Source organism: Platalea leucorodia, assembly GCF_965183815.1.
Source record: "Platalea leucorodia genome assembly, chromosome: 16".
Lineage (NCBI taxonomy): Eukaryota > Metazoa > Chordata > Aves > Pelecaniformes > Threskiornithidae > Platalea > Platalea leucorodia.
In genome coordinates this window covers 11,664,542-11,684,072 of record NC_138838.1, presented here as the reverse complement: position 1 = coordinate 11,684,072, position 19,531 = coordinate 11,664,542, and the positions used below count along the sequence as shown (strand labels likewise).

Sequence of the window (19,531 nt, the reverse complement as noted above, 5' to 3'; positions counted from 1 at the left end):
TAATATTGCATTTTTTGGTGCTACCTTCTCAAAGACAAGCTTTAAGTACACTCTCCCTGCATGTTTACTTCAGTAACTGAAGCAGAAAGCAGACTACTGTACCTGCCCTACTGAACACCACCCCAGCTACTCAGAAATCAACATTGATTTTACAACTCTAATGAAACTTTAATGAAGAATAATTTTCTTCCACTAAATATTTTTCTCCTTTGGGCTCTAAGGAATAGCTGAGGAGCAACAATGAACAGCTGATGTTATTGTAAAAGCCAGAGGATTACTCTTTTTTTTTTTTTCCTCCCACCTATTAACACAAGAGGAAGAAAAGCAACACAGAAAAACAAACATCAGAGGCACAGAAGAGTAACTAAATGCTGTACACTATTTCCATGTACAAAATGACAATCTCATACTAGAATAATTCTAAATTAGATGGAGAATAACAAAAGCATGGGGGAAATAACAATGCCATGGCTTCCTCCATAAAAGCTCTGAGGACTGGCTACCTTGGTCAGAGGCCAGACGTTAACCTGCTACTTCAGGGGCATTTGTAAAAGCTGGAGTTATCTGCAGGAATAATCAATACAAAAAACTAAATGCCTCTTTGCAGAACTACACTTGAATTCTTCCAATTTACTGAAATAATGTCTGCCTTTTTTTTTTTTTTTTTGTCATTTTAGTATAGTTCCATCCAATTCAGATTTTCTCGCAAGAAAGTCATGTGGAACTTTCAGCAACTGCATTTTCTATTTCCCCTCAGGACCATCTAGCCTATTTAGATTGCCTTTTTAACCTTTGGGAAGAGGAGACTTAATTAGGTTGATAGATAAGGCAGATAAGGGAATGGTATTAGGATTTTCAATTATAAGTATGGTATTCCAATTTGTCATTTCTACTTATTTATTAGATACTGGAAGCAGATTGGAGAAATGAAGTCAAACTTCAACCACACATTTTGGAAAAAGAACAATGCAAGATTTATAATAGAGAAAAGGCAAGGACTTGTCGAAGTCAGCACATAGACATCTACTACTCAATCCATGTGTCTCCAGAGAAACAAACTCAGATGAAATGCGCACCTCCTATGCTGAGAAGTGTCAAGTTTAAAAACGATACCAAGAATCACCTGTTACAAAGGCAAATCAACAGAATTAAGTTGCAGGAAGTGACTGGTCTAAGTCACTAGCATCCGTACAGTCTAACAAAACAGAGTTGCTTAACAGAGCTGATCAACTTTTATTAACTATCTAGGCTTGCCCTCCTACTACACGGTTAACGAACTGGTATGCAACAGTTTCAGGCAATGATTTAACTACCGACCCAATTCCAATCACAAGACAGACTTCCACCATTTGCTCTGTATGATAAAGGAGAGGACAAAAGCAATCCTGTTTTGTCTTCCTGTTTCTTAAACATTACCATGTCAAGTCAGCCTCCAGAGCTGCATAGTCTTACACCATTTCAAATCTGGTTACAAGAGAACAGTTTTTGGTTTTCTAATTTTGTATTGCAGAAAGTTTATGCTTTTATGCAGAATTCCATGATAAGAATAAGCGAAGTTAAGGAAATGAGTTACAGGGAAGGGAGGCGGGGATGGACACAACAGCAGGAAACAGAAATTAAATGTGTTAAGATTAGACACGTTCTTCGGAATGTTAAGCACAGAATAGCTCAGGTTGGAAAGGAGCTCTTCAGATCATGAAATCCAAACTCTCACTCAAAGCAAGGGCAGCTGGAGCAGACTGCCGAGGACTGTGTCCAGCGAGCTTCTGAATATTCCCAGGGACAGAGACTCCACAACCTCCCTGGGCAACCTATTCCAGTGTTCAGTCACTCTCTCAGTAAAAAAAAAAAAGTTTTCTATTATATTCAGATGGAATTTCCTGTGCTTCAATTTCTGCCCACTGGCTCCTGTCCTGTCACAAGCAGCACCGAGAAGAGTCTTCACACCCTCCCATCAGATATTTCTAAACAACAATAAGACCCCACTAAGCCTCCTCTTCTCCAGGCTGAACAGTGACAGCTCTCTCCGCCTCTCCCCATCCAAGAGATGCTTTAGTCCTATATGGAGTTGCTGGAGTGAGTCCAGTGAAGGGACATATCTTTTTTTTTATATACCATCTTTTATCATCTTTCTTATACATTCATGTTGCCTTTTGTTAGCTTTGTTTTCTAGCACCTTTCATCTTGAAGTATCTAGGCCCTCTCAGGACTTGGATCCTTAAAAGGTCATTACAGGAAAAACTCAGCATTGTATAGATAAGTGGTAGCTAGACCAAAAAAAAAAAAAAAAAAAAAAGATTAAAAATATGCCTAAGTCATGAGTTGAAGATAAAGGCAAGAGTTTTGCTCATAAATCGCTAAGTCATCCAATGATTGTTTTTTAATTTTATGGCAAGGCAATAAGCTGTCAGAGTTTATCACCTCCAGTTCCGAAACTGCATGAGCTAATAGGTAGATAATAAATATACGTGTTCAGAATGGATGCAAATGCCATAAAATTATGAACTCTACTTAAAATATAGATGAAGAATCTTGTTTGAACTCACCACATCTAACTCAGCTTCCTTTTTAAAAACCGAATATGCCTCTTCATAGCCATTAGAACGAAGGTAATCTGCTATTGCTCGATTTCTAAAAAACAAAGAACAGTATCTTCAGCCACAATTCTGCATGACAGAAAAAAATGGGTTCAGATTTTTTTTATTATTTTTAAAAAAACCATGATCAACATCTAAGTCTTCAGTGCAGCACAACATCTAGGATTATTAGGTTTGTTAAAAGCCCAAGCAAATTTTATAAATACATCTGGCAAACAGATTTTGCTTCGAGATTTCAACAGCAGGATATATGTTTTATTTTAGGTTTGGTGAAGAGCTTTTTTTTTGCTTTTAAGTTATCAAACATTGGAGTAGCATGAATATACCTATCAATCTGTACCATACATAAAACCCATAGGATATACAAAAGCCACAACCACATCTACATATTAGATGTAGCTTTATCTTTGAAGGAAAACTATTTTGGGTAGAACAGTTTAGGGTACAAAATTTTACTTCAGTTAAACTTGAATAAAACGCTCAGTTTAAGAGAACAAGTCTTGGCTTTGTTTTTCAGAATGATACAGTAAGTTTTAGTTAGATTACCGGAAACGATATTGCCTGTGACCAAAATGTACAGTGCTTCAAATTTTACATTAGTCTTCAAAATATTCCACACTTTGACACAGGACAATTACCAAATTAATCTGTCTTGAACCTCTCTCTCGAGATAGCATGCATCTGCTGTAGACCTACTCATAAAGTTTCAATATTATTCTAAGACTTCAACAAGCAGCCAGCACCTTTTGTTTAAGAGAACAAGACTAAGGAAACCCTGCATTTTCAAATTTTATTTCAAATGGATAAATATCTTCAAGTTACACAACAAAGAAAAGTTTGCTTAAGAGAAGTAAGCTCAATGTTCTAAACAGACTTAAAGGTAAAATTACCTTCAGTTACTTCATCAGCCTCCAGAAGGAAGTCTAGTTCTGTTTTCTTATTATCACTTACTTTCTTGGGAAGGGATATGTGTGTGTATACATACATATATGGGGGGTGGGGGGGAAGACAAGACATACACATACTAAAATATCTAAGTAAACTGATACACAGATACTTTTTAAAAACAAAAATCCAAAGGTCATCTACACAAGGCATTCAAGAGAAACTTAATACCCTTAGGTAGCTGAAGAAAGAAGCAATAATGACTTTTTGTTCTGAAAAGAATTTGCTTTTCACATGAAAATTCTTCCTGTGGCTTTCATCACATTATTCTTTCCTACCTTTTACACGTATTCAATCTCTCCTCGGACATTTAACTCTAAATATAACTCTGCATTCAAGCAGGAATTTCAAGTTTCTCCCCATAAACAACATATGCTAAAACAAAGTACTGCCTTCTCATCAGACCTCTAAAGTAAATCCTAAGTCTCTGGTCATTTCCCATTTCCATTCATAACAGTTCATTACTTCCATCTCCCCATTAACGCACATACTCTTTGAAGCTTTTGCCAGAAAAAAACTTCAGAGAATTGCTAAAAAAAAAAAAATCGTAATCCTGAATGTGTTTAAACCCCAGAGCTTCTCCAAATCTAATGAATAAACATTTGTAAAAATCAAAATTTGAAGATAGCTTCTACTGTACTTTAAGAACAACTGTATCTAAGTATATGAAACAAAAACGTAAACCGCATACTGTATTTAATATAAAGGGGGTTGAATCATTCCTGGGAAAGTGAAGAAGCTGTATTAAAAAGAGAAATTAGAGACTTTACCACGGACAAGAGAGACACCAAATGCTAAATGATACTTAGTCCATACTTTTAAAAGGAATAAAAAACCAAAACCAAACCACAAACTCTAAGTTTATGAACCTGGCTATCATGTGAGACATTGCCATCCTGACTGCTACGCACCACGCGCCCTATCATGATTTATTACAGAAGAGGAAGCAAACTAAGGCACGGAACTTGACAGCCTATTCCTAGCCTTAAAATCTGGAAAGAATTCCGTATCTGAAATGGAATTAAGGTGAGGGGGTTTGGTGTTTATTTTTTTTTTGTGGGGTGGGTTTTTGTCACCTTTTTTTTCTTTAAATATACCCTTAACTTTAAATACAATTTAAGGAGTCAAAGAAAGATTGTAATCACAATGTAGCACATTCTGATCAGATCCTTATCTACATTCAGAAGTAAAATAACAAAAAAGTATCAGAATTTACTCAAGATAAAAGTAGAATTCACAAATCGGTTTGGAGCATATATTGCAGAGTGCTTGCTGCTTACTGTAACTCTTTCATAACCTTGTGACTGAAATCAAAACAAAATAGAGGATAATAAATTATAGCAAATTTAAGAATCCATTTTTATGCCACTAATAACTTTGAAATTATATTTTCACCATTTCACAATTCTATTATCAAATACCAGCAGTTGTATCAAAAATAAGAGTACAGAGATCTAAACCATAATACATGGTACCTGATCGGCATGTGAGCAGAGCCACACTGTAAAATCTATTTGGAAACAGAAGTTAATACTTAAAGTTTAATGAAAAGGTGACACAAACTTAAAAATAACCATTCCTTACAGTTCATCTCGTTGCCTTTGTGACAGCACCATTGTGGCTGGTCAGGTTAACGTGATTCAGCAGTGGCTGCCTCCTCAAGATCTCAAGTCTTAGGAACCCTGGATCCACAATTCAGTCTGCCACTGAGTGGCTTAAATCAAAAATATTTTTCCAGACGTGAAATCCAATAGGAAATCCGGAGGCATTCAACACAGAAGAGTCAATCCATCTAGAAGGTAGAGAAAGAGACACCATTAATTTCCTTTAAATAAGCATTCAGTCACTCTGGACTAACATGAAGATTCCTGCACTCAGATTGCAACACCACTCTGGACAGAACAAACTGACTAAAATTGTAAATGCAATTTTATTTTGCTAGTCTGGATTATGCCCTTATAGCACATCTCCAACCTGGACTGAGTAGCCTGGAGAGACTTGTACACTTTCTTTACTCCTCGTCTTCCCACCGTCACTCCTCCAAGAAGCAGGGAGCTGAAGGAGACATCTCCAGTCACAGCCCAGTTCTAGTTTGTAGGCAACTCCACCATACTTTCTTGTAATGAAGAGAACTTGGGCCTACCGTAAGCACCCTACTTTTTGCACTCACTACTCCTATCAAAAAGCTACCCCCCCAAATCCTCTACCCTTATGCTAGATTTTTTTATCTTCTGTAGATTTATCTCTTCATCAAACTAAACCCAGCAAGGTTCATTCAGTTAATTTTGAGCTCACCCTAGAGATGAGCTAACACTCTGCTATACCTTTCAAGCTTTGGGGGAGAGTTTAAGGAAAGAAGAGAACATTCCAGAAAGGGACTATGGAAGATGCTACGGCACACTTCAGGCCATGACCGCTGGCATCAAGGCACACTCAGTTTGTCACTGTAGCTCAGTCATGGCATCATACTAGGCTTTACCCAAAAAAACACTCCAGGATTTACGCAAACAGCCCCTTTAAAGACTACAGCTATAATTCAGCACATGAACTTTACAGGTAGATTATTAAACAACTATATTAGACAAATTACTTTTCCTAGTCTAGTAACACTAGCTGAAGAAGTTCCAAAGAACCACATTCTAAAAGACAACACTTGCCTTCTTTTCAGTCGTGTGTTAACACGGTTTGCCTACAGCTAATCTTTTGTCTCACCCATGTTTGGAGTACAGCAAGTTTTTAAACAGATCCTCAATCTTATCAGAGTAGCACAATTACCATGGTGCAGAGTTGCCACAAGCCAGTTACTTCAGCTGGGTTCAGACAGCGACTCGATCACTACACATCTGACAACACAAGCTCATTCAGAATGTAGGCAAAATCTGATGCATTCAAGATAGTGTTCAAGTCAGTCAGAATTGTGCCTTTCACAAATTACTTATTTTCCACACACACACACTATTTAATATCTTCTTATGCAGTAACGTGAACTTCAGTATTCTTAGCGTACAATCTACTTCAACTGGACAGTTTTAATCTTAGTCAAGATGACATCACCAAAATCACTTTAGCAGCACTGCCTTTTGATTTCTGCACTGCAGGTACTCTTTGGTAAGCAACGTGATTATGAAAAGTGCTGAAGTTAGCATTTCTTGCATACGTGACAAGAGTCTGTATATAACACATGATTTACTCAAGCTGTTAAGCAAGTTTGACCAACTGGCTTTTAGCAAGGAGCTAAACTGAACACGACAATACCCGAAGACTGAGGAAATAGTAGCTGGGTTTGTAAACTTTCTACCAACCACTTCAGGAAACACGTGTTCCCGCTGACTCTCCCCTACTGTTTCTCTGCTAGACATACAGGTACGCAAGGTTCACTCTAAAAGTTGGATAACAATTTTGGTAAGGAGCTTCTTTTAAACCAAAGCCTTTCTTATAAGAAAAAAATAAAGAAAATACTAAGCTCGTATCATTAATGTCTACTTATCCATCACAGGGGATCAGGAGCTTGTTTCTAAACCTATCTAGGCTCTGCTGTCTGCTTCAAAATAAGCTTAAGCTGCAAGTTGCTTGTATTTCACTCTGCTGGTGGATTTTCCACGTCAAATGCTGTACACCATAATACTGCTCTGCAAGCTGTTTAGGACAGGAGCACTCTAAACAGGCAAGACAACATTTAATTAGTCTGACCTCTTCCCTAATAGCTATTTCAGAAACAATTCCATTGAAAACTGATAGTGCGGGCTGCACCCTTTCAGAGAACAGAAGCAAACATTTCACTTACTCTTGTCGCATACCTCGCTTTCTGACAGGTAAAGAGACGACTGGCTTTCAATAGATGCCTCTTGTTCACTACACAGTAGGAGTATCACATACAAATTAATGGAGATTTAGTTAATATAAAAAGAATAATCTATTGAAATGATCAGAAGAAGTGCCCTCTAGAGGGCAATGCTGCTATAAATTTAAGTACTGAAAAATAGAGGCTTATAATGGCTGAATCTCTGCAGTTCAGTATGAACATAGCAACGCTTTCAGTAGCAATAAACATTGTGGAGAAGAACAAAATAAGGCACTTCTTTATACACAGAAGCACTGTTTGAAGCACTGAATAGCACAACACAATGCGATAAACTTCCAAAATCTGCTTGCAGTACTACCATGGTAAAAAACACGGTATTAAAACCAGAAGGTGGCTTTTGTATTATGAACTACCACTAAGCAGTGAATGCCTTGTAAATCCAGCATCGGTGCAATAACTCCAGTAAAAATCATACTCCAGTATTTTGTCAATTTTGTGACTGCGTCTAGGAGATGCAACTATAGCACTGGCCTAAAAATAACAGCAAGCGCGTTTGTAAGGTGATCCTTGACATGTCATCTAGTTAGAAAGGCATTTTTCCCTCCCTCAAATGTAAAGTAACGCCAAACTTCTCCTCCTGTATCCCCAACACTTAGCAACACCTGGCCTGCTCCATCGCTCTAACTCTGAACTGTTATTCAGAAACAGATCTTAGTACTAAATAAATTTCAAGAGCTACAGGGCAAAGCAGCTGTTTCTGCTATTAGCAAATTACAGCTGATCCACAATAAGTTACCAATCAACTGATCTACAGTATCTTGCTTCTCTGAAAAGTGTCTGTTCCAAGCACCCTTCTCAGTATTCCTGACTTTTTAACTAGAAAGGCACCTGAATATAAGGCAAAGTATTTATAGGGCAACTTCCTTCATATACGTCCTTTAACAAAAGACAAAACAAAAAGAATGAAAACAAACAGAAAAAACCCAAAACCCCACAAACAAACAAAAACTCCACCCAAGCAAAAATGCCCAAAAACAAAAAGCCAAGAGGACCCAACTTTAATTATACACCTGTGCCACTTTTAGAAACAACAGAGAACGGATGAATACTGTCCATGTGCATTGCCTCTTCTTTAGCTGGAGAAGGCTTTGTGACACATAAAACTCAGTGGAGCAAGACTAACCAGTCCTCCTCCACGGCCTATCAAGGTTTGTAGTCACCGCTGCATTACACACACACCTGCAAACCGCCTCAGTAATGAGAGGAAGCAAGCGTTCAAAGAGAACCCTTGGGAAAAAAACAAAACCAAACCCAATACCTGTTTATTACATCTTGCCTGAAATCGGTCATTTCTAATATCAGCAGCTTACGGTGAATAAGGTGGTGTCAAGACAGAGCTAGATCTTTTTTGAAAGGAAAAATGTCTTCGTGTGAAAATTTTAAGTTGTTCTGTGTCAAGTACAGAAAAAAAAAAAAGACTGAACCTAAATAGAGCCATCCATGGAGCAACAGCCACTAATTAAATGTAAACCAGGATGTGCCTTTTATTAATAGCCCCACTTACACTGCAGAAAGTTTACGTTTCTAACTTAAGACCTATTTGATTCCATATCAATAGCCTGCACGTACAGAAGCACTGAGCAGCAAACCTCTGCACGTGTACAAATCTCGCAACAAAAGTGGGCTACAAGTGTTTTCAGCAAGATCAGCTGTCTTTATAAGCATTTTAAAACTGGGAGCTAGACCTGGCCGAACGCGTAACACTGGAACAGGCATGACACATCAAATGTTTGCCTCTGACTCCTCCTGGCAGTACAGTATCTGCTCAGTTTTCTACAGCGTGCAAGTACCTGGTGGGAGAACCAGACATCCCCCACCGCAGTTTAGGTAGGCTACTCCTTTATGAAACAACACAAACCATTTGAAAACTGTATGTAACGTTCTCCTCAGCTCCATTAACAGTGGCATATCCTCAACAGACAACTCCATCTCATCTCAACTGCTAACTTCTCTACTTAGCTAAAGATTAGCTTTTATATTTGAGGCTGGAAGAAACGTCTGAGCAGTAAGGATAAAAGATCTAATTCAATCCTTAAGTGCTGTAGGACTGGAGCGGCATACTAAAGCATTATCTTTTAAAAATAAATAAAAAGACAGCCAAGAATCATCACAAGCCAGAATTTTTTCCCCTACAAAAGCTTCTAAAGCATACAGAACTATTGAGAAACACCAACAAATTGGGCAGAAAAACCTGAAAAGCAGGTTCCCTTGTAAGGGAAGGTGGAAACAGCACAGTATGGGTTCTTCTGACTTTCTCATTTTAATTAAAAAATAAATAAATAAATAAATAAAGGAAGACCCTCTGTTTCCTCCTATCTAAGAGTTGCCTCCCACCTTCCTAAACTGGGATTCAGAGATTCCTTAGCTTCACCACATACAGCCTTGTGCTGGAGCCAGCTGCGCTCGCCACAAAACTCACCCACACTGCAACGAGGACACATTTATTCCTATTGAAATCGCTTTGAGGCTCAGCGATTGTGCCTGACATGCACTTAAAGATGGTCCCACCCTGATGGTGACTAAATACATACCTTTCACAACTGGTGAGTGCCAAGGCACCCAGCTGAGTCTAACCTCACGCTTGAAGTGGACATCACAGATCTGATATTGTGTCGGAACCACCCTCCTCCTGAGGGTGACTAAGACATCCGAACAATTCAAAAGACAGTTTCTTCTTCCTGACTTTAAACAGTAGGTGCTTATACCGACGTCTATCAGTATGGTTCAAGTGTTTCCTAGATTACTGGAAAACTTCACAACAACTTAACGAGAGGCCTGCTAACCATTCATAAGATGCACAAATAGAAAAATGAAAGGCTCAGCTATATTTGCTAGCTCTTTGAGACAGCTATAGTAGTAGGTATATAGTATACAGTAGGTATTCAAAGCACAACAGCTAAACAGATACAGTCAAAGCAATGAGGTAGGAAAAAAAAACCCACTCTTGGGCAAGAGATAGCCAGGATTCCTCTCAGTTCATGATACGTCACGCCAATAAATGCTAAGCCTTGGCTCGTAGGTATTTCTGTGATGGTGTTCATACTTGCTTCAGGAGACATTCAAATATTGTAAGTATTCTCCAAATATAATTGAGAAACAGATTATGGAATCAAATGAACCCTTCAGCATCTTAGTCTCAACCTGCCAAAAATACCTGTTCATTTATCTAAACTAGCATCAAGCAAGAGCAAAGTTACTGGAATTAAAAGTCCTGAAAGTGCTCATTCTGTACACATAAAAATAATCACATTTAGTCTGTAAATTCCTACAGAGTTCATTACATTTTTGCTTCTCAGAGTACACTGGATGCTAAACAGTACTAAAATTTGGTTTGAATACACATCTCTGATAAAGATACTGTGCCCTGAATTTGACATTTAGCATTTATCTATTTCAAGCTGATCATCTACTTTGCAAAGCTACAATGAGACTAAACAGAAGCTCTCAAACACACCTGAAGACAGAAGTTATTAAAATCAAAACCAGCCTACTTTCTTAGTTTTAACTACTAAAACAGTTTCTGGACTTAATCCTTGACTTACTGATTACTGCTGCTAATTACTGCATAGATACCCATAGATACCACAGCTCATCCAAATAGTTTAGAGCAGGATGAAAGTTTTGTTATTTTTTCTGTTTCACCTACTTCTGCTTTACTACTGTTATGACTTTGTTTAGCAATTGTAATAATTCACTGCTACAGCTTTAATCGGAAGGTTTTATCTGTATGTGGCAGGCTACCCTTCAACTCTTTCTAAGTAACACATATAGCGTACCTTGACAAAATTGAAGCCATAAATACAGAGGTCAAAGAAACCATTAGCTACTAGTTATTAACTCATGATATAAATTATACCTTCAATAAGATGCTACATCGGTCCCTGCAAGGTATTAGTTCAGTCAGGGATTTAGCATCCCAGAAAGAATGAGGGCTTTTGTCCTTTAAACTGCCTTATGGGAATCACGCCGTAGGAAGGAGCTGCACTTGGTGCTTACCAGCTGCCAGCACGCAACCGCAAGCTTAATAATTTCTCCACTAATGTTGCCATCCACAGGGTGTTTCACATTAAGTTCTTATGAAGCCCTTCCAAATCCAAGCATTTTCGTAAATGTATCCTGAGATACCAAACTGTGCCACTGCAACCAACCTCAACTTCCTCAGTATTTTATCAACAAGATCAGTTCAAGGTTCTCCATTATCTTTCCTTTACTCCTCTCGAGTGTGTCAAAAATACCGCTTATGGATCAACACCATAAACAAATGACCAAAATGACTCAGCTGACTAACAATACCCATTTCTGCTCTTCAGAAAAAGTTATAGTAAAAATCACTCCCAATTGAGATATGATCCATCTAAATTGCAGTTCGCAAGTTAAATGATTACATAGTTTATTAGAAACAACATATACCCCAGTAAACAAAATACATAAATGGGAAATAACGTTTGTCAAACTCATCTTTCATTCTGGACGTCCGCTTGCTTTGCTAGACTCAGTTGCGCGTGCCTCTAGCACGAGCAAGACCCAATCTAACATGCATGCGTTGGGATCAGTGCTTTCCTTTCACTGTGAGTGACTATGCTACACGCAAAACCATCTGTATCAATGCCTTGTTGACTGACAGTGCTCTGCTACCATAGCAATAAGGTTTAAGAAAATCTACACAAATATCTAGTAGTAACATGCAGACAGAGAGCAGAAAACTATTCCAAGTTCATGTTGAACCAGCATTCCTTGCAGACATTTGTAGGTTCTAACCACATTTTTAAAGTCACCTCAATAAAGCTGCAAAGAGTAACGTAGAAAAAGATGTATTTCATTAGAAGGCCTTTGAAAGTTTCAGAAGTGCAATTTTACAGGCTTCTTTCACGGCCTAAATTACTTGGATTACTTAAGCCAGGGCTCCCGTCATCAAGAAAATCCTCACCAGCACTATGATGAAAGACGGTCTCACCCACTGGAACTCCAGGCTCAAAATCTTTATCATTCCAGTAACTTAAGTCCTCAAGCCTACAGAAACATTTGCTTACTAGCTTCTACAAAAAAGTCAATCAGCCTTAATACGTTCTTAAGTACTTTTCCTATCTCCCGTAATTCCAACAAGCACATTCATCCCTCCTATATCTTATATCTTCTCTCTTAATTTTTGACTTTTTATGAGTTAAACCAAGAAAATCAGTTTCTACGTCATTCCCTGGTTCCCAACATCAGCAATAGCAGCAAACAGTTAAATATATCAGCACTACCCCAAGTTCACCCTGCTGCTGTCTAGCTGCTGTCTAGCGACCTAACAACCTCTGCTGACCAACCTGTTATTGCAGATCTTGGCACACATGCTCATAGCTCCTCCAGGAACTTAAAAATAAGTAAATTAAATTTCTGCAGTTTTAATGACCGTTGCTTAGGCTCCATAAACAGTCTTCCCCATAAAAACACAAGCTACATACACTAAACACGTAAATGTAGCTCGTTGTATCTGAAATTGGAAGAGATAGATGGCATAAATTACAGAGGAAATGTATTAGCAGACACAGAACAGACCAACACCTTTCAACTCTGAAACTTATCAAAGAGCTGTGCATGGCTGTGCTTTAAGAACAGTAAATTTGGGGTTTTTTTCTTCAGAATCCTAATATCCTAATATACTTATAAAAAAATGGTTTTGTAGTTGAGTTTTATTATGACAAAATCGTGTATATAACAACATTCTACAAGAACGTTTCGTTCAAGGAGACAAAATCTGAGATCACGTTCTCAGATCGGCAGGTTAGGCACACCTGATACGAAGTACTCGGGTGTTAAAAAGGCAGATAAGCCGTTATGAACATAAGGGACACACAATTGGGTTCACATTATGGAATCAATTACAGAGGTTTAGATCGCTCACATTTAGCTTCAAATTTACATCTTAATTTGCAATCATTTAGAATTCCAACAACCTACGTAAAACTCAAAATAGTCTTGAGTGTCCAGCTACATGCTACCAACTTTCAAGCGGTTTCTCTACCGCATTCTGCTGTTCTTAAAAGATGTTTTACCTGGAAGGAAACTCCTTATGTTTTCTTCCGAGTTTGTTAATGTAGCTGAAATCCTAGTTCGGCTAGCTTCCTCTCTTCAGGTAATTTTTCAACCCCAGTGAAAGGCAAGCCACTTACGCAGTGGTAGCAGAGACCAGAGCCACCAAAGGACTAACTGAATTGATAAAACCGGAATTAAGTTCCACCAGTCTTTAAAGCTGAGACAAACCATTTATGCACTAATAAGGTAGAAACTCTTGTTGCATTGTCACTTGCTACATGGCTGCCATATTAGATCCTTACAAAGTTTTTCAACAGTGTATCTTGTTTCATAACATATTAACAAGAGGACTTAACAAAGTGGTTATTTGTGAGTATTTGCAGGCAATTAGAGCTATGGTCCTTTATGTGAGAACTAGATTAAACCAATTGTTCTCTCATACCTCTAGATTATACAGCTAAATTCTAGCGATTATATAAGCAGGTATATAACAACATTTCCTTTCAATCTAGACTAATTTTTAATGGTCTGATTTTGTTTTAAACTCAGTAAGCAAAAAGCTGCTTTATCAAACTCAAGCCACAGAATAGGACAACTCTTCCCACAAGTGTACTGTACAGATTCCATAGAAGCTGCCATTTAAATAAGAATCTAATTAAAAGTGAAGTAATATCCATATTTCTTGGGCATAACTACTATGACCTGAAAAGGTTTCTTAGAAATCTGTCTCCATCTGTTGATGGGAAAGAAAAACGCTAACAAGTAAAATAAAACATCCAGTTCCTTCCCCCCCCCCTTCATCTCACCCCCAGCTGCAGCAGAAAAGCCCAAATACAGTATAATCACAGGAGAACAGCCACGCAGTTCTTGCAGTGTGGCAAACACACCTTATCCTAGAAAAGGTTAGAATTCATCACCTGCTAAGCCGGCAGGGATGAGTCAAAGAATACAAGGGAGCTACTCATTTATGAGCTGGGCTAATCTTTTTTCCACTTTTCGGCCTACATCAGTAAAGCCAGCTGAAGGATTATGAAAAAGTGAGCTCCACCAACGATCTTATTTTGGAAAAACAAAACAAAAAGCAAATCTGATCTGAATTACAACTCTGAGCCTTATTTTTAATTCACATGTTTAGTAAGCCTTTTATTCTACAATTAAGTGAAGTCTTAAAATGCCCATAGGTCTTAAACACAAATGCTTTGCCAAGTATATCAATATAGTGTTACACATAATATAGCATTTGTGCAGTGTTTGTTCACATTTTGCAATGGTACAAAAAATATTTTCCATTTCAGTTCAGTTAAAGGTTTATCAAAGCAAATCTATTTTTAATACAAAAAATTGAAAAAGTCCTATGCCTGTTTTCTTATCCATTTCACCTACTTTTACAGGTTAATTGAATTGACTTTGCTGAAAACCTGATACTGTAGTTTACTTCTGAAAATAATTCAACAATAAATCCATGGGGAACTAGAAAGTAATCTATAGCAGATCAGATGTAGTGCCTATGTTCCAAAGACTTGGAATGCAGATTGTAATTACATCTAAAAAATAAAGCTAAGAAATGTCATCAAGAGGCTATAAACCAGGAGCAAGTTAACTACTCTATACCGCATGTTCCCTAAATAAATGCATTTCTATCCTCATTAGAGATGTGCATTTTGAAATAAACTTGTATGTCCATCTACTTTTCTGCATTATTTCAAATTATAGTCAATACTTAACAGATGACAGGCAGTCACTACCTACCTGTAGGACTGTAAAACAACAAAAGACATTTTTGGTCTTGTTACCTTCCCAGGCATGAACACTATGTGGCTTTTGGTTACATTTGGACCAAATTTGCTAGGAAAATTTTTTGGGGAAAGAAGTCTTTAAATTAATTCAATCTTGACATTTATCCTCCCTCTATCACTTCAGTTTTGCCATTCTGGTACAAGCATGATACAGTTAACTCTCAGGAGAAGAGCACATAGTCACGACATACAGTTAACTCTCAAGCACATAGTCACGACATACCATCTTAGTGCCTTGAAACTTCTTCCAGGCCAGAGCTCAAGTTTGTAGTCTATGTGTAGACTTTGGAAGAAAATAAGTGAAAATATCCTGAAAACAGCCTGCCTGTTCCATTCTGTGTGAAAACGCAGGTAAATTTAACTACCAATAAATGAAAAACTGGGGGGAAAAAAAAGCAGGCTGCAGTAGAAAAGAAACCTTTAAAATGTGTGAAAAAGTTCTGGACATAGAACTCTCCATGTTGTTGTTTAGTATGTTGCGACAGTGATATGATAGCAAGGAATTATTTCAGAAAATTAGTTTTAAATTCATATTAACCCCCACTGGGTTTTCACTGAACTTCACTGGAAACCTGAATGACTTTCTGGTCAGACAGGGGTTAGTGAAATGGGGGCGGCGGGTGTGAAGAAGAGGACAGAGGGAGAAGGGAGGAGGAGGGTTAGTGTTACAGTGGGCTAAACTACTACAAGCTGCTACTCTAAACTTGTTCAGAGAAATGCGCAATGCACATGATGGTTTATCTGGATGACTTCAGCAAAAGACATTTTTCAAAATCCTTTTTGCTAGCTCAAACAATACATAAACATTTTGTAATAGCAATTCTAGAACATTGCATTTAAGGTACTTTCTCTTAGCCACCAAGAGAAGAGTGCATGTATTCAGAATAGTTTCTCACGGTTGGTCAGCAGTCATGCACTGGATCTGAACTTTGTTCTTTTCAGTTCTTCCCCCCATCCTTTTCGAGCTTGAATAATTAAGTAGTACACTTACAACTGTAAAGGAGGTCACAGGACTACATCCAAATGTAAATACTTCAATTATTAAGCTGCCTGTTATATTGGAAACGTGATGTTAACAAAAGTGATTGTGAATTGATTAAATTTATATATGAAAAACATTTGGAAGGAAACTTGAAGGAACACCTATGTTAAAGCTTTAGAAACAGGAGAAGGTCAAAACCACAAAGAAATCCAAACAAAAATTCAGACGGAACTTCCACTCTTCAAATCATGACAACACTCCTTTAGTCCTTTAGCCATTTTCAAAGCTTGTTGACCAAAAATGGCTTCACTTGACAAGAGGGGAAAAAAAAAAAAACAAAAAAACCGAACATCATAATTGTGATACATACATCTTATCCTGTTACAGGGAACAGAGTCTAATCTTTCATGATACCGGTACCAAAAGTAATGAAATCAGGGTTCTTGTACAAGGTGTCTCATCTTTCTTATGACCCATCTTGCCCTACTACACTACTGCCTCTAAAGCAGATGTGAAGTTGTGGGAACCAGTCCCTGCGAAATACCTGCCTTCCTCCTCCCAACTTTACCAGCATCCCTTCTTCCCATCTATTCGCACACGCAGTAACTCTCCCGCTGCAGACAGCAACTGCTCTCCCTGGAGGAAGGTCCCTTATCTAAGCCAAAAGAGGGCAGAAGAAAAACACAGAACTATTTCTTGCACTGCTGAAGTGGAAAACCCCTTCCCATGGGGAAGCAATGTCAGGTAGTACAAAACAGGGCCAAGAAAGACCAGACACTAGGCAGCAGACCAGCATATTCACAACCATCTCAGTTCTCATTTTGTTGATGTATAAATTTGTGATTTTTCATATGCTGCGGTACTGGAAATTATCTATCATTGGTACCTACCCCAGCCTTATTAGTGTGACAAAACCGTGAAAAAGACAAATTCCAAGTTTGTTGGAGTAGTGTTAGCTATTCACAAGATTTTATTACAAAAATGGCATGCACGATGTTAGAGCTTTAACCCCATCCTCACTGTCTGCTGCGGATGAATACTAGGGTCGGAGCTCCTCTGTTAAGCTTCCCCTAATCTAGTTTGTGCTTGCTGCCTACAAATCCAGCTGAGTGAGAACCAAAAACTTCTACCATTACTGATTTAATAGACACCATCTGTTTCAAAATACATATACACACTCACATTAATGACATCATCCTCTTAATAGATTGTAAAGACACTAGCATTTAAATAAACCAAATTGTTTATCCTATCTTTTTCTTCAGGTGAATCAAGCACAAGACAAACTGCCAACACTGTTTCTTTATGGAAGAAACAGTCATTTATCTACAGGTAAACAGGCTAGATGTTTCTAACTGCTTTTCCTCTAGTCTTAAAGAAGGATAAACTTAACACCTTTGCTTTAGCATTAAGCTACCTCCGTGCAGAAAAACAAGGCAGAGGCAATCTGCAGGAGCAGGGGGGAAAAGAGCCTTCTCTAATCAAACCAAAAGAACTTAGGATTTGTGGAGCACAATAGGAACAATTAACACTGATACAAGAGGGAACGTATGCAGGCTCAATCATGAAGGCCACTGTGCTATCTCAGATGTAAACTAGTACGGCATCATGCCATAAAACCTGTTACCTTTAGCCCTGCCTCACAGGAGGTATGCCAGCTGACTCACCAGCAAGCAGCGGAGGACAAGAGGTGCTTCAGAAAAGCCTATCTACGAACTCACTCAACAGGGACCTATTTAACAACAGATCCGAGAAAATTACAGGACAGACATTTGCTGCAGCACCACCTATAAACCTCAACCACGATGGATTGTCCCGTAACTGGAAATACCTTTTCCAGACTCCAGCAACTAGTTACTGGTTAAAAATATCAGGTAAGCCTTCCAGAATCAACGGAATCACAACCACAAAGATGCATTTATTACATTCATTTAGTCACGATCCTTATGCAAAAGTCCATAAGCAGCCAAGTCAAACTGCTGGGCTCTCTCAGAAGCAGCACCAATAAGGAGCAAAAGGCAAAAGTACATCTAACTGCATTAACTAACAAGCACTTTGCATTCATAATGTTGATTTTTTTTATAGTTACACATGCACCAGTGCACTTGATACTGCTTAGTATGACAATGCTGTGCACACATGATGTGCTTTGAAGGACGGTATGTTTATAGTACTGATGAAATGGATCACCGCGTACACTTCCTTTGTAAGTAACATTTTTCTTTGAAATTTCCTTAACAGTACATGCCAGCATGAAGAGCTATGATAGGTAGCTTCCATGACAGTGAACTAAAAGCAAGACAGCCTAACTCACACCTATCTAATCCCCTAAAGAAAAAGCATGAGGTTAAAAAAAAAAAAAAAAAGAAAAAAGAAAAAAATGAGCTTTTAAACATGCTGAATGAGACAAGCATCACCTCATTCAAGTCCTGCCTCAATGAGTATTAAGAAGAAAAGGCCCTTCTTTAAACAACTAAGATAAGATGCAAGTTAGATATACGCGTTTGTTGGGGCTAACCTGCAGTACCTAGCAAGTTCACCAGGTTAAAACTAGAACTAAATTATTGATCAGATAAAAAACATGGTTCTTTCAGATGTTTCGAATATGTAATATTCATCAGTAGGTCTCAAAACATGGTAGGAATGAGGAAAAGCATTATTCTAAAATAACTGTAATACAAGAAAAGCAGATATTTAACCCAACCTAAGCTAAGGGCACCACAATGAAGCTGACATAATAAAGCTCCAGCTCAAATCACACCCCTGCTTCTTCGGTAACGGCACAGGCCTTCCATGCAGAAGATGAACACGTGAGCACTCCTGCTATCTTGGACAGCATTTATAGTAAGAATTCTGAAGAAATAACTTGAGGTACTTGAAAACTAGTTTTCAACATGTTCAGGATTATGTCTTAGTGTAAATGCCTATTTTTAAACACTTAAATTGAGGTGTAACCTACTCTGTCAGGCAGATCAAAAGACAAAGCAACATCACCCATTAATAAACACCTATGCTCACAACACCCAAAAGCCACATTAGGAGGCCCATTCCCCTTGTGTCAGTAATAAAGTAGTTCCTGAGAAAGCCATTCAACCCAGGCAAGGCTTAATCAACTGAATACATTTTCAGGTTGTTCTGCCAATGATATTTAAGCTCTTATAAAAAGGAGAAAGAGGAGACCAGTTGTAACTTCATTAACAGATCCGCACGTATAGACAGTACATAAAACTTACTACTTCTCTACAGTAAGCCTCACAGAAGAAACCCAGAACCATTTTGATTAACACACATGGCTCTGATACTTGAGTAATATCTTCAATTGCTATCAGAA

At 38.1% G+C, this 19,531-nt stretch overlaps 1 protein-coding gene across 4 annotated transcripts in view; it reads right to left on the bottom strand.

The window, feature by feature from the left end:
• PAFAH1B1 (platelet activating factor acetylhydrolase 1b regulatory subunit 1) overlaps positions 1–19,531 on the bottom strand; it is a 38,674-nt gene that overhangs the window by 15,201 nt on the left and 3,942 nt on the right. For 2 of the 4 annotated variants that reach the window (XM_082328376.1, XM_082328377.1), the window contains exons 2-3: positions 5,127–5,334; positions 2,547–2,631 (exon numbers count right to left, since the gene is read on the bottom strand). In XM_082328376.1, coding sequence (XP_082184502.1) covers positions 2,547–2,631; positions 5,127–5,158 — 117 coding nt within the window. In that variant the 5' untranslated portion in view covers positions 5,159–5,334. Of the gene's footprint in view, positions 1–2,176; positions 2,249–2,546; positions 2,632–5,126; positions 5,335–19,531 lie in introns of those variants that run through there. The other 2 variants (XM_082328378.1, XM_082328379.1) reach the window with 2 other exon arrangements.